The sequence below is a fragment of the Pteronotus mesoamericanus genome, unplaced genomic scaffold, assembly GCF_021234165.1.
Source record: "Pteronotus mesoamericanus isolate MK-2021 breed Mesoamerican mustached bat unplaced genomic scaffold, CSHL_Meso_final contig_20, whole genome shotgun sequence".
Lineage (NCBI taxonomy): Eukaryota > Metazoa > Chordata > Mammalia > Chiroptera > Mormoopidae > Pteronotus > Pteronotus mesoamericanus.
In genome coordinates, this window is record NW_026555085.1 from 10,957,728 (window position 1) to 10,973,534 (window position 15,807).

Genomic DNA, 15,807 nt, shown 5'->3' on the forward strand with positions numbered 1-15,807 from the left:
CCCAAATGCTGACCCATCATTGCTGTCCATTTTTCTCACCTTGCTGCTCTTCCCACCGGACACCCTCTCTGACTTTTCCAAATTAAGTTGTAGGTAAATCCTCCATTATCCAAGTCCAGAACAACACAGACATGTGTACAGAACCTCAATGTAGCCCAAGAAAGATATTTATTTTTCCAATTTTTTTATCTCCATGAACTCCTTAACAAGGTAAAACCCACTTTTGTAATTTAAACCAACAAAAAACCCTCAAAATTCTCTTCTAGTATAAATCTGATGACATAACGATAATACTAAGTAAATGCATGAATGCCAAAAGATGCAAAATTAACTGAAATGGTCATCCTTCCTGAAATTTCTCTTAAACAGCAGAGTAAAATCAATGCTGCCACCTAGTGACAAGCCAAACAAATCAGGTAGCGTCCCAGAGCAAAACAGGGGTCCTCTGGCCCAACATCTGGTTCCCCAACTATTATCAGGCTATTACCTACCTTCCTGGGGGGGAAAAAAGATCACAGCAACCTTTCCCAAGCAATCTCTCCTTCAGAGTCCCAGTCCAATCATAGGAATACAGAAACCTAAGTGTGGCCTGTGACACAGATAACTTCAAACGAAACTTTCCTCTGACAATTTTTAAGGTCAGTTTGCCCAGTCGCACAGCCCAGTAGGGATGACACAGGAAAACATGGACACATCCAAAATGTTCATCTGTTCAGAGTGTATACACAGTAATTCTGATGTCTGTTGCGTCAAACACCTCCTCAATCATTGCAGATACATTTTCCCACTTCAGACGATCAAGACCACACCCAATCCTGAAAAAGACAAAATATCTCCATTGATTGTGATGAAAGTATCTAGGAAATCATTCCTTCCCTCTTTCTTTCGACCGCATTCACCCAGAGCATAATAACAAATTATCTTGATTTCACACTTATCAGAGCCATGGTGGGAGTTTGGAAGTCAATTCCTGTTGTGAGTCATCCAAGCCTGTCCCTAAACAGCCCTAACATCCCAAAGCTGTAACTTCTCTTTTGCCTACTGGTTACCACTTCTCAATTATTTCAAGAAACATTTATCAATGTATAACTGTCGTGACACGGGAAGACTCACTAGCCTTCTATGTTTATTGATGAGAACTAGCTGTGGGTGGACAGAAAAATGCTTGCATATTAAAAATACACTTATAATGGAAATTTAAGGAAGATAAGAAGACATTCAGGAGGCAGGATCTCTGCAAAAAAAAGAAGTCAGGATGGAATGTTGAGAAATGCTGAGATGATTGCAATTCAAGTCTTTGCAATACCCTGGTGAAAAACCTTACTCAAGCCACAAAACTCTACTACCTAGCACCTTTCTTCTAAGATGTTACTTTATTGATCCTCAACATCTCTAGGGAAAAAAAGGGAGGCTTAAAATTGCTCACAGCATATAATGTGGTAAGTCACTGAAAAAAACTGTAATTAAAAAAAGTTTCTGATACATAATCCATAAATATACTAAGGACTGCTGTAGCTGCATAAGTAACTTGAAGCTTGTAATAAACCTGCATGTATGGTCAGCACAGACTCAAAACCAGACTGTCAGGGAGAGGTGACCCCAAGTCTATTTCCTAAGACACAACAAAGGGGATATTGAAACCCCATCATTCTTTAAGTTCCCAATAGGCAGTTTCCAAGACATTACATCAGGGGCATATCCTCTAGCTACTGCCCAAGGTGGCCACCAACAAGCATGCAGTTTAAAAGGTAGTGATCATTTACAAGTTTCTTTGCACAAAATTGACAGGTTTGGAACACCTGAAGTGGCCCAGAGGAAAATCACAATTGTTCGGCTGTGGTTCTTAAGCTCACATTGCTTCAGGAAAAGAAGCTAAGCTTCAAGCACAGGACTAGAAATTTAGCTAAAGTGATTGAACAATGGTTCCCCTCGACTACATAAGTTGAGGCAGGCATATATTTTAAGTTAATTATCCTTATTCATTCAACCCAGGCTAAGACACAGGTATGCCCTGGCCTAAGGTCTGACAACTGGTTCACTGGTGATTTTAAAAAAAAAAATTTAATTTATTGATTTTTAGAGAGAGAGGAAGGGGAGCTAAGAGGGGGATGGGAGAAAGGGAAACATCAATTTGTTGTTCCACTTATTTATGCAGTCACTGGTGATTCTTACATGGGCCCTGAGAGGGGATCAAACCTGCAATCTTGGCATATTGAGATCCTGCTCTAACCAACTAAGCTACCCAACCAGGGTTCACGGGTGATTTTTTTAAAGTTCTGAAATTTGTCCACCTTTCAGTCTATATTTTGAATTAAGCTTTTAAGTCATTTGTCTTTGGGTAAGACAGTAAGCCCCACCAATCAATTAAATCTTCATTTAGGGCCCTGGATTTCCTTGCCTGGGCATGGAGAGATCCGTAACTCCATTCTTCAGACAATGGGACTTCATGGCCTCTAAACTCTTCTGTAAGTTTTCATAAGTTGGCTTGTGTGAAGCCCTTTTCTTTGTAATCTGAGTACAAAGAAAAAAATTCAAACTTCTATTAGTCCAAAATGATAGCCAAAGAAAAGCCATCACTGTCCCAACATCCTGATAAGTAAAACAAGAAGTATATTTTCACAGAATAGTCTACAGCAGTGATGACAAATGTCATACTGTTCCTTCCAGTTATAGGAGGCCCTCAGGAAAATCGCCCAAATAGGGCCCGAGAAACCCAGACACTGCCATGTATATAATCCTTCCTTTTCTCAAGCCCAGGAGGCTTACAGACTGTGCCTACTCTGTATTGTTTTTAAGCAAAGTAGGTGAAAGTCTTTATGTCACTTCCAAGAGATAAGCTGCATACCTGTAACAAGGAAGAACCTAAACCACCTGAAAATTTCCTGTTAAGTCTATTTATTTAGAAACTATGCTTGCTTGCTTTTTGTTTCTCTATAAAAAAAGACACTAGTAGCATTCCGAATAATACTGGAAGTCATATCAGCCTTAAAGACAGCATTCAAATGACCCCCCTTAGTCCGCTGTCTAAATCCTTATAGTAGGTTGGCTGTAAGTCAGCCAGTACCATCATCAAGAAGCCACACTCTTTCTGGGGCTGAAGACTATTTGGACAGTGGAAGAATCCCACATTGAGGCAGTAGATAGGAAAGCAGCTGAGTGACTTTTATAGGGAAGAATGAGAAAAACTCCTTTGGGCAATCTGTCTCTTGAGACATTATTGTTTTTCTATCTCACTATGACAAGGAAGGAATTAAAGTATGGAAGACATCCTTAACTTTTGCAGGTCTTAGAACAAAGGCCTTCAGTAGCCGTCCTAGCACTCTTTCCCACTGAGCCAGGATGCAGCTTCCATTCTAACCCAGAGCTCCAAAGAGCCATCGACACTGGACCTGAGTTGGTATGAAATCAGCAGCTTTTTGACATCTTTGGTTGTTTAGAATGGAATATCATGATCAACACAAATTCAGCGCAGCCTATCCTTAAAACTTATTGAGAATTGGCCCCATCTTACCAAGTAATATATATATCGCCCATCTCTCTCCAGAACAGCCACTTCTCCAGATTTCTTTTCTAAGAAAAAGTTATTTAATAGTAGAAAGAAAAAAGAAAATCAAAACACTGATCTCGATTCTTAGATTTAAAAAAATCTTTACAGATGTTTACCTCAGAACTAGTTTTCAACTCTAAAGACAACTATTGTCTCCTATGAACACATTGCTCCTTATCAGCCTTCCTAAACACTATATTCCTCAGCTTCCCACTTTCTTAATCGCTTTCTCAACCATGCTTTCCTTACATTTTTCCTTTGCCAAAAGTGTTCATTCAACAATGATCTTTTTACACAGAGCTAATGTTTAAGCAAAATTATGAGGAACACAGGAGTACAGAAAGGTTCCTAATTATAAGAGTTTCCAATCAAGGGAAGCTGTTATGTTCATATATAATACGTAATACAAAGAAATTGCTTTTTTAAAAGCTGGGATCAGAATCACCAGTGGAGATCCTGTCCATGTAAGCCTGGACTGTGATCACGGCAACTGTTTCAGAAGCTCCACATGATTCTAATACACACTCTGGTTTAAAATCATTGGTAGAAAGTGATGGAAGGGGGTCTATAACAAAGAGGATTCTAAACTCCTAAATACAATATGGGTGAACAGGGGATCTTGAATGCCAATACCTGTGGACTTTGCAAAGCTCTTCAGTGTATTAAGATTTTCAGAGAAATTGAGTATTATCAATAAGGTTTTATAGAAGAAAAAGAAGAAATGAGAGACTTTTACAAGAAGTCAAGCTTGGTGTGATAAGGACCCAAACTAGAGGCTATTGTTTTGTAGAGAAAAAAAACCTGATGAAAGTACTCAGTGGTTAAGAATACCCTCCTTACATGTGTATCTTGTTTAATAATTAAAATATAACAGGAAGTCAAAAGATGCTCTAGCCAGAGAATAAGAGTTAAGCTATTTTCAGAACTCACGTTGATTTAATAGTTCCTGCACCCCTCCAAATTTCTTCTTGAAGAGTACAGCTATCCCAGCGCCCATTCGACAATCCTCACTGATACAGTGGGCCAGAGAATCTGTTTTGGGGCATGCAAAAAGGTCTCCTTTCACATAAGTGATCTAAAATGTGCAAGGGAAAGAAATGTTTTATTAGATACAGAAAAATACTAAACTCTTCCTTTGTTTTCCTTTATAGTTTGCCACCCCTCCCTACCTTCTTGATTTAAAGCCAAATCCTCAGAATTTAAGGAATTAACAACCACAGACTACAGCGTGTGTAAAAGTGATGGCTGGTCTCTGCCTAGATTGTATTATAAAACAGCTAGCGAAAAGAGGCGATTCAACTATTGGTTTAATTAGAAAGTGTTTATGCGTTTGACCTCAATTACTCTGGAATTCAGTTCACCGTAAGTTAGGAGTTATTACGCACTCTGCTTCCTTCTGCATCTTCACTAGGGCTGCTGGCCATGATACCGAGTTGCTATCTCCAAAAGTTAAATGTTTCCTCAGCTAAGAGAAGGGAAAAGGAAGGAAAAATTCTTAGGCAGCCTGAATATACTATATTCAATTCGCTCTGACCACCCACTTCCCCCCCCCCCCCCAACATTTATCAATGACTGTAAGTTCGTCCAGCATGTAGGAAGTGGTACAAAACTATTCTGGGGCAATAAAGAGAACAAATGTCTTAGGTTCGAAGGGGGCCACGCCCCGCTCGCATTTCGCGCTCTCCAGGAGAGCCGTCTCAGCCAGCGAAGATTAGGCGGCCCTAAGACACGCCTCCTCCTTTCCCCGCGCCCGCGCCAGGCGGGTTTAGGACAATTCTTAAACTCTGTGGGTTTGGCCTAGGAGAAAAGAGGAGGGGCTTAGGGCCGCAACTAGGCAGTGTGCTGCCCAGCGCAGGAAGGTGGACTCTCAAGAAAACCTTACTCCCCTCTTTTGCAGAGGATGCGTAAGGGAAAAGAGTCTAGAGAACCTCCCACTCTGTCTCCTACCCTAAGGGCGGGTCACGAGGGTGTAGAGCCTGTCCCAGCGTCCCGTGGGAAGGAGCGGGAAAGCTCGCTCAAAGCCCCAAGGTACCGGGGTAACCCTTCACCTGAAGTCGGCCGTTAGGAGGACCCGCCCCGCGGGGAAGGGCTCCAGATCCGGCCCTGGTAGGTTGCGAGCATCCGACGAGACCAGACGTGGAGCCAATCCCGCCACAAGCCCTTAAGAGCACGAACCTAAGATGGCCGCCCACCACCGCGCAGCGACGCGGAAACAAGCCCCTCTAGCTAGCTAGCGGAACCTGCACTCTTTGGTGATGGCCGCCGAACTTCCGGCGGTAAATACCGTGGAGACTCCCGCCGCCACCCGGGCATGCGTAACGAGACAGCTAACCACGAGCGGGGAGGGACGGCGCCTGCGCGTTAATCCAGGGGTGTGCCTCCAGTAGCCGCATAGAAGTGGGTGGGAAGTTAGCAAAGGAGCTAGTTAGCGCCTGCGTAGTAATAAGTTCAAGGAAGTGTTTGAGCCGGAGGGTCCGACGCGTCAAGAAGGCGCCTGCGTATTCCTTCCGTCGGGACTGGTAGCTAATCAGGGCAGTGGGCGTGGCCTCACGGGACGCCTGCGCAGTGCTCCTCCAACGGGGCGTGGGGCAAGCCCGGGGTGGGGGGTTTAAGGGGCGTGGTCTCAGAGACGCCTGCGCGGAGGCGGTTGGAGGGAGGCCCGATTCCCCTTTGTTCGGGTTCGCCATTTTGCGAGGCAGCGGCAGTGGCGGCGGCAGCGGCGGCTGGAGCCTCTGATTGGGTTTCGGAGTCCGGTACTGGAGCCAATCAGCGCGGGCAGCGAACCGGGGGAGCGAGGCACGGTGAGTGTGAGGAGCCAATATCCAGCGGCCCAGAGCCGGCCCCAGCGCCCCGATTGGCGGGTCTCGCTGACCACTCAGGAGAGGCCCAGATGCCCGTCGAGCCCGGGGAGTCGAGCTGAGCCTAGCCGAGCGGGGTGGCAGGCGGCCCCGGCCGAGAGCCTGCGAGCGCCGCGGGGCACTCCCGGCCGAGGCCTGCAGGGGGCTGCCCCGCCCGGGAATGGCGCCCCCAGGGGCAAGTACCTCGGGATCCAGATTCCTACAGAGTGTCAGTGCCAGTTGGGGATGCGTCCCGGTTCCCCCGATCCTTAGGCCAAGGTTCTCAGGCCTCAGGCTCAGGAGTGGCGGGCTTGCGTGCCACGAATATGCGTACACTCAGGTACACACACACGCGCCCGCCTCGGTGGTTTCCTCTTGGTCGTTCCAGCCTCATACTTAAGGCCGAAAGCCTGCCCTTGCATCCTCCACGCTCCAGCCCTCGGGAAGGGAAACCTTCCCCCCGCGGGGCTGCCGTCCCTAGCGCTCCGTGAGCCAGTCTGTCCGCAGCCCTCCTGGGTCGTCAGGGAGGCCTGGGAAAGATGCGCACAGTGCCCCAAGTGCCATGGGGAGATGGGGCCGGCCCGTCCCCGCCTCGGCGCTCTGCGGAACCGTCCCTGCCGTCTTCCTGGTAGGGGGACGGAGAGTGAGCCAGTGCGCCCACTCCCCGTGCTCCGCCGGGCCCCTCCTTACATCACGCTCAGCCCGGATTCCCGGGCCGGCGCCGTTACCACCCCCTTTTGGCTCGTCATTTCCTTTCCTCCCCGCCCTGATCGCCAGGCCGGACCCACACTTCAGTCTTGAAGCCCAAGCAAGCCGTCTGTCTCCCTTTTCTTGCCCGGGCTAAGGCCAGTCCACTAGTGCCTGGAATCACAGTCTTAGAAGATTGCAGACCTTTGGCATTCCTTTTCCTGGAGGCTGCACAACTTGCTTTTTCATGCTGTTAATTCTGTCTCTTGCTCATCTTGTGAACTCTCCCTCCCTTGAGAATGTAAAATTTCTTTTTCTTTCACCATTCTGTGTTATTTTGAACGTCCTAGGCTTGATTCATTGGCTCAGTCCACACTATTTCTTCGTTTACATTTTTCTAGTACACTTTCTAATTCCACGTTAACTTTTTAATTGTGCGGTTTTCCTTAGGGTGAGAAGAAATCCCTGTTGACAACCACCTATGGAGCAGTTAACATGTGCCAGGCCAACAATCTATATGATGGGGAGGGAGCGGGTAGATGTAAATAAGAACCTTTCCTACCTGGGGGAGATTGACAGGTGAACAATTAATCAATACTTAATGATTAGTGCTATAATGGGACCAAGTTCAGTTTTGTGATATATGAGCTTCCAAAACCATGGTGGGAGACTTAATGCAATAATACAGCCACGCTTTTTATTGGCCTCAGAATGATAGGACTTCCTCTAACAGGAAAGAGCATTGCTTACAGAGCAAAGAGCTTGGACAGAGGCATCAAATTGTGCTGTCTGTGAGGAAGGGGAATAGAACAGGCCAGTGGGCGGAGTTAAGGCTGGACAACCCAGTTGATAAAAACACTAGTACATCTTAAAGAACGTTTTCTAAGATTGGAAAAACAACTTTCTGACTTGTGGGGTTTTGCCCCATAACAGTGGCTTTTAGTATGGAGAGAAAGGGAGATATCCCTAGGACTTTAAAAGGTTTTACTTGCCAGGCTCTCTGAGCAGGCAGGTGCCTTTCTTCCCTCTCAGATGTGCATCTTTACTTTTCTCTCCTAAACTCTTAAGGGTTCCCATGAGACTCGGAACAGGCAGTAGCTCATCCCACACTTACCCTCCCAAATCTGTCTCCAAGGCCCCCTTTTTTTAACTTTTCATTAAGCTAACACCCATCCAGTGTGGCTCGCTTCTTTCCTATAACATTTTTAGAGAGCCAAAGCACAGCTTTGCCTAGGCTCACTCCTGGTGCTTCCTCTACACTTCTCAGTGAGCTAAAAGCAGCCCATCTTGGCTTACTTCTTTTACTGTGACTTTTACTTCTCAATAAGTTCATGCAGTCCATTATGGCCCACTTCTTCCTATAGCACTTCTAGGGAGTCAAAGTGGAGCACCACCAAGGCTCTCTCCTGTCGCTCCTAAGCCCTTCCTTTGCTTCACTGTCTTTAGCTTTAAAAAAACATACCCTCAAAATAAAAATTAATAACAAAAAAATTTACATACGTGAAGCACCATATATGTAGAGTAGGTCTTTAGTATATATAGTGACTTTTTCTAATCACATTTACTAAGGTCATACAACTGGTAGGTTTCAGTAAACTCCTAATCCAGTGTTCTTTAATTATTATCCACATTTATTGATGAGTCAAACACTTTTGCTAGACTTTCTAAAAGACAGTTATAGTCTGGCTACTTTTTTTGCTAAACATCTAGAGCTCCCACCTGTCTGCAGAACTTTGGAATTGAGGGACAGGAGTCTGGCCTCATCTTTCACTTGACATTTGGGGTCTTTTAGTCTGCTGTTCATATGCTGAAATTTTTGTGTCTTTTATTTTTTTTAATCTTTATTGACTTTTAGAGAAAGAGAAACCATCAGTTTGTTATCCCACTTATTTATGCATTCATTGGTTGATTCTTGTATGTACCCTGACTGGGGATTGAACCCACAACATTGATATATTGGGATGACACTCTAACCAACTGAGCTACCTAGCCAGGGCCTGTGTCCTTGTTTGTATGCTGGCTTTTCATTTGGAGTGCTCCACCCCCTCACACATCATCACTTATAAATTTTTCTCGCTACATTTTCCTTATGTCTTCCTTGATTTATCTATCCCTACCTGGAAGTCTCTGTTCTCCAGATTCCCTTATTACTTCGTTTCTCGTAAGTTCCAACACAGATTTTTATACTCCTTTACTATACTTAAAGACTCTTTGAAGTTAGGGTCTTTGTCAGTTTTCTTTTTATTTCTAAAACCTTTAGGACAGTGCCTGGGACATGGTACATCATTAGTGGAGAAAAGGAGCAAATTAGGAACTTTAATCCAGAAACCTCTTGGACAGTAAGGAAGCTGAACGGCTCTTCTACAGTCTTTTATCAAAGATCAGGACCCATTCGTTAAATTGTAAAATCAGTTTCGTGGGCTTGTGCTGGCAATTTATAATAAATTGAAAAATGTCAGAATATATATCTTATAAAAGATAAGTATTCATGAAACTTTTGTTTCAGTTACTTTTTTAATGTTACAGGTATGGTGATTTGTAATAACAAAATGTGTTTCTTACTATGAACTGTGGTCAAAGAAGTTGGAAGGCTACTATTTTAGGCTGTATACCTGGTAATGATTGTCAGGTGTGGTGATATTGAGGGCTTTTCACATGCTTATAGTTCACTTTCTGGAAGTTTTAGTTCTCAGATGTGTGAGTCCATATAGAATGATTCCTAATAATTAGCTACATTTCAAGTCCTATGCCTTGAAATGGAAAGAAGTGAATTTTCCTGCTAGGCAAAATAAACACACACTGAGGAAAAAAACATTCAAAACTTTGGGTTAGAAACAAGAGTGAGACAGACTAGATCTGGCTGACTTAATTTTGTCAGAATCTTGGGCAGGAATCATTGTCTTGAGGAAAGACAATGTCAGGTTTTATTGCAGTTCTGCTAACTGAAGTTCACAGTAGTAGGAACATAGGGCTTGCTTCACTGAAGCCAGTTGTGTTACAGCATTCACCATTAGCAATATCATGCTCCATACTGAATCACTTTCACATTACTGTGAGAGACAATTGATATTAGATTTGAAGCTGCTTTCTTTTTTTACTCTGCAAAGTATAGTGGATATAAATATTTTTAATTTGGAGCATTTATGTTATGAGATAAATTAGTTAAAGTATGCATACCTGTTAGTAATTCCTATGCTATTTGAGTAAGATGTGAATTTCTGGAAATTAATGGTCAAGGAAAGAATCTCATACAGTAAGGGGGTTTGGGGTGGAGGAGGTATTGAAATATAGAAGACATTCCTTCATGATCCTTATTTTCCAGATCAGCTCTATTGAGATATAATTTAGATACAAAGGGTAATTATTTTAAGTTTATGTTTTGATGAGCTTTGACATATTTATGAACCTATGGAATCACCACCACAATGAAGATACAAAACATTTCCATCATTCCAGAAAGGTCTAGGTGCTCTATCCCAGTAAACCTCCCACTTTCCCTTTCCCCAACCCCCCCACCCCCATCACTCCTCCAGTACTAGGGAACAATGATCTTTCTGTCTCTAGATTACTATTGTCTTTTCAGAGTTTTATGTAAATGAAATCACATAAACTCTTGTATCATGATCCTTATTTCCTTAGTTGTATATATGTATCATGTGTACTGCAGATAGAAACAAGATAGAATTTAGGGAAGACTGTTTACTTCCCTGGCAGAGTCACTTAATCTGGTTGAAACCTGATTATCTCTGCTGTTCCCACCTTCTCTTGGAGCTGAGTCAATCACCCAGTTCAGAAGAGGCTGATGTAAAGATCAGAGTGCCATTTTGTCACTGTGTAATGAGAAAATAACTATCAAATTGACTTGTGTTCTTGATTATGTATGCTCCTTATTGGCTAATCTATATGTAAATCCAAATTAAAACTAGATATTTTCTTGGTGAGTATTTCATTAGAAGAGGGTAGTGAATTGGAGAACAGTATGACAAGATGCATGATGCTGTGATGACATAGTAATCCTGTCACTTATTTATGTCTTACACAATACATACCATTTTGGTTGTGAGTGATAAGCTTAATTAATTTTTGTTACGTATTTTTCTTCCAGTGTTTTAGTTTTAAAATTTTCAAACCTACGGTAAAGTTAAAATAATTTTACAATAAATACCTGTGTACCCACCACCTAGAGTCTACCATTAACATTGTACAATACCATACTTGCCTTTTCAGATATCTGTTTATTCTTACACCCATTCATTTATTAATCTCTCCCTTTTTTTTTTTTTTTTTTGATAAGTTAGAAAGCATTTCCAAGTACCTTTTCAACAGCAGTATACTTCCTCCTAAATACTTGGACATGCATTTGAATATATTTTGTTTTCTTCTTTCACACAATATTGAAACAGCTTATAAGTGATTAACCTCATTCACCATGTGTGGATTTATGGAGGGGGGTGCTTTGCTTTGCTGTTATAATGTGCAGTTTAGTTAACTCACATAATTTTATCACTCAAATTCTAGAACTTAAAGAAGTCTAGAGAAAAATTGAGGGAAAATATTTTATCTGCATTTTGTTTATATACCTGTGCCTCCCCCATATTTCCAAGGTGATTACCCGTACATTTTTTAATCAAGCCATTCAAGATTCTCAAATATCACTTCAGTTTACCTAATTGTGTCCTTATTTCAAAAAGGAGTATTCAACTTATAAAATATATAAGAATGGTAAGTTTGGACATTGACTAGCTATTTGATATTATTGAGTCCTTAATATTATCAGTGATACTGTAGAGATACAGTATCATTGTGATAAAATGATAAAGACTAAAGAGTCTTTACTCTTTAGAGACAGATGCTAAAGTGTTTATCAATTTTGGGGGGAAGGAGGATAATATGGTGCCTAGGGTTTGCTTCACAATAACCCAGGGGTGGGTGGAAAAGTAAGATACATGTGAAACAAGATTGACTGTGGGCTGAGAATAGTTGAAGGTGGATGGTGGCAATGGAGGTTCATTATAATGATCTCATTACTTTTGTATATATTTGAAAATTGCTATAATAAAAAGTTAAAATTACACAGTAAAGGGTGGCATTATTACGCGTTCCAATTCAAGACTGGGGAAAACTAGTTCTTTTTAGAGAAAATAGCCATTTTAAAATTTTTCCTTATATCTAATATGTAAATAATCATTCTTGCCATTAGTATATGGTAATTCCTTTTTATTTTTAGCTCTGGATTAAAATGCAAATTCTTAAATCTATGCTAGGGCTTTCTTATTTAGCTCTGCTTAATGGAGATTTTTGGTAAACAAAATAAACATGGCTTCAGATTGGGTAATTCACTTACTAAATAATAAACCCTAGAGTTTTAAATTGCTTATTATATGTAGGGAACTAGAGTAACATGTGGCAGGCAACAAATATGTGTTATAAATTTTTTAAACTGATTATTCTCTAAAGACATGTGCACACTTAAAAATTAGTGTTGAATAAGCCTTGTAACAAAGTGATGTTACAACGTAATGAGTATTTCTAAGATGCTCTTTTAGTGTTGAAAGGTTAGGTTGCCAATGAAATGACTAAAAGTATTTTTAAAACATGCGAAAAAGCATTATGATGTTGTCATGACTGTGCCATGTAATTCTAGTTTAAAAATGATACTGTATATAAACATTATCTATTTTTTTATGCTGATTCCTTACAAATAAAGTACAACGGTTAAGTTATAAAGGTTAATCATGTGGCAAGGCCTTTATTGACAAATCCCACTCTTGTTCCTTTCTCAACATTTCAAATAGGAGTGCATCTCACAGTCTTCTAGACTCTACAGCGGAAAACTCACTGTGTACGAGATCTTTGAGGGACCATGGAGCAATATACAACGAACAGCAATAGTTCGACAGAGCAAATTGTTGTACAGGCTGGACAGATTCAGCAGCAGGTATGGAAGTAAACCTGCTTTAAACATCACAGCAATGGAGCTGATAACAGCACTACTCAATTAGGGTATTTGAGAGGTACCAGATCTTATAAAAAACGAGTCTGATGACTTGTGCTGAAGTGCTTTTTGAAGATTGACTTTGTTGTGATTTCCGTCCTGTTTTCTGTGTTCAGAACTTTGTATCCAGTCCATGACTTACTGAGAATTTGTTCTTGGGAGCCTGGTTTAATAGTAATTTGTCCCTTTTATCTTTTCAAAAGTCAAAACACCTAGTCTGTTTTCAGATGGAAATTTGGAGTTTTGGGGGTTTTGCTGGATTCAATTTGGTTATTTCTCTTCTTGATTAAGCTAGTGTGTGTGATCTACTGAGGCTTTGGCCATGATACACAAACCAAGATAGTCACCTTCTAAGAGTTCACCGTTCTTTGATTTGATCCACCACAGTTCTTACTCTGAAAAGTTCTAGTGTACCATGAGAATGATATTTAGACAGCCACTCTTCTGGATAAGCACATATTAGAAAGGAATTCCCTGCTGCTGGTATATTCCTAATTAAATGCGTTGCTTTCTTAATTTATACACAGCTTACATTATACCTGGTTTTTATGAAACTTCACTTGTTTTTCTCCCTAGAATAAAAGAAATTATTAAGCATCAATTTAACCTTAGGCCAAGATTGAGAATATTTTGTTCCCAAAATGGAGTTTAGATAATAATAGAAAAGTAGTTAGTAGGGAGGTCAATGGAAGTTTCGATGGTGGGTTGTCTTATCTAATGATCAAGGGAAGGCACTACTCTTGATGAAAAGAGTAATTAAACTCCTTTGCTTGCCTTTCCTTCCATACAGCTGCTGTGGCTCTGGCAGTTTCCTTTGAACTACATTCTTTGTAAAAGGGATTCTACAAGGGGCCCTCTATTCACACCAATGCCCTGGTGGGTGAATATTAGTCCTGTTAGAACTTACCATTACAGGACATAAAAATTAGGTTGAAAATTGCTTCTAAGGTAGTCCAACTAACTAGAGGTAATCTCAGTTTTGGGACATGGAAGCAGTGACCTCTTGAAAATGATTTTGGTTCACAATGATTACTTTGTTCCTCCTTTCTGGCGATTGCATTTAAGCCCCAGAAATTCTTTATTGTAGCTTCAAGGCTGTTAAAACCTTTGTTCTTGTGAACTCATTTGAGGAAATAAAAAGAGCATTAAAATAACTTTGTAGGCAGAAGGACCAAATGTCTATTTCTAGAGGGAAGATCTACCTTAAAAATGTTGTGTTAATGATGACAACTGTTCCATTGAGTCATGGAATTGTGTTTTGAGTTCGGACAAAGGGCTAAAATCTTTAATCCTGCTACCTTCTACAAAACAGCTTCAGAATAGGGAATCTGTACAATTTGAAAGTCCTGTGTAGGGTGGGGCTGTTGAAAGACAACTCCCTCCCTCTCCTATAAGAGGTAAGGTGATCTCCTGTCTTCAACCATACGTTTCCTTCCTGACACATTTCAAGCTCTTCCTGTTCCTGTTCTCAGCAGCAGGGTGGTGTCACTGCTGTCCAGTTGCAGACTGAGGCCCAGGTGGCATCCGCCTCAGGCCAGCAAGTCCAGACCCTCCAGGTAGTGGTGCCCTCTCTGATTCTCTGTAAGCACTGCATGAACTTCTCCTTTCCTCATGTCTGGTGCTGTTTGTGGTAGGATCTCAAGGAGGAATGGCAAAGTCAGCTGCATGTCTTTGATGCTAACTTGTCTTTGAGGCTTATAACATGCCAGTTTTCTAACTTTTCATGCCAAGTCATGTAGTGATTCCAGTGTGAATTTTCTGAAAACAGCATTTGGCTAGTATGTTTCTTTGGAGAATGCCTTGGAAAGAATTGTTACAAGTGATAGGAAGAAATTCTTACAAGTGTTCTTAGAACTTATTTAGAGCTCAAGCTATCAAATTGCATGGTGAAATTTCATGAATTACAATAGTAGAGCAGACAATATATGCACATTAGGCAGGCTAGCTTGGGCTTCATTTTTATTAAAAGGGCAAGTCAGCTGCAAAATTATCATTGGACTTGGCACGTTTTATCTAATTACTAAATTTTGTTAATCTCTTAACAGCTGCCTTTTTACTCTTTCCTGGGGAGAGATGATCTGTTTTTATTAGATCTGCAAAGACTATCCCGTATCTCTAGGGTGGAAAGTGGGATATGCTTTCTATAGGTCTTAGGTTTAATAGCCACTATAAGAATTCATGCTTAAACAATGCAGTTTCCTAACATTATGTTGGCCAAGTTAAATATCTTAAATCGGGGTGGTATTTTGACCAGCTCCTACATAAAATTAGGAGTAGGAGCATTAGTCTCTTCTGTGTGTCTTGGTTACTTTTACTAAAATGGCCATATTTTTGAGAAACTGGAAAGACTTGGGTGCCTTATATTTTTTTTCTCCATTGAATGGAAATGTTTCAAATTCAGACCTAGAATATAGAACTAGCATCTTGCTTGATTACTAGTGCTGTTAAACATCCTGGAGTTAACTACCCCTTATTGTAATTGTTTTACTTTACCTTTTGGGCCCATCTCCACATCTGCCACCCATGGTGTATACTGATGTTACATGGCCAATTCTGAACATAAGTTAGGCTGAAAGAACCTGAACTTGTAGGTTCTCCCTAACTATATTTGAATCTCAGAGTTCAGCAGCTTGTAATTCATGTGTTTCATGCTTGCTTCATCTTATTGATATGTAAAATATTGTCATTAACCACTTTCGAATTGGAATGTAACATGCTCTTAACTGTATGGCTTTTTGTCT

At 41.3% G+C, this 15,807-nt stretch overlaps 2 protein-coding genes across 13 annotated transcripts in view; one reads left to right on the forward strand and one right to left on the reverse strand.

The window, feature by feature from the left end:
* Positions 1–6,646, reverse strand: OARD1 (O-acyl-ADP-ribose deacylase 1). 5 transcript variants are annotated; one of them, XM_054569342.1, is made up of 6 exons: positions 6,589–6,646; positions 4,933–5,012; positions 4,478–4,622; positions 3,512–3,570; positions 2,399–2,511; positions 1–815 (listed from the first exon to the last, which is right to left on the reverse strand). In XM_054569342.1, exons 2-6 carry the CDS (start codon positions 4,969–4,971, stop codon positions 713–715), a joined length of 459 nt encoding a protein of 152 aa, XP_054425317.1. In that variant the 5' UTR covers positions 4,972–5,012; positions 6,589–6,646; the 3' UTR covers positions 1–712. The 5 variants fall into 5 exon arrangements, with proteins under 5 accessions (XP_054425317.1, XP_054425315.1, XP_054425314.1 ...); XM_054569340.1 differs by lacking the exon at positions 6,589–6,646 and adding an exon at positions 5,880–6,047; XM_054569339.1 differs by lacking the exon at positions 6,589–6,646 and adding an exon at positions 5,832–5,909.
* NFYA (nuclear transcription factor Y subunit alpha) overlaps positions 6,191–15,807 on the forward strand; it is a 24,441-nt gene continuing 14,824 nt past the window's right edge. Inside the window, exons 1-3 of one of the 8 annotated variants that reach the window (XM_054569335.1) lie at positions 6,191–6,348; positions 12,867–13,009; positions 14,539–14,625. In XM_054569335.1, the coding sequence (XP_054425310.1) occupies positions 12,935–13,009; positions 14,539–14,625 (162 nt within the window). In that variant the 5' untranslated portion in view covers positions 6,191–6,348; positions 12,867–12,934. Of the gene's footprint in view, positions 6,349–6,587; positions 6,725–12,866; positions 13,010–14,538; positions 14,626–15,807 lie in introns of those variants that run through there. The other 7 variants (XM_054569334.1, XM_054569329.1, XM_054569332.1 and 4 more) reach the window with 7 other exon arrangements.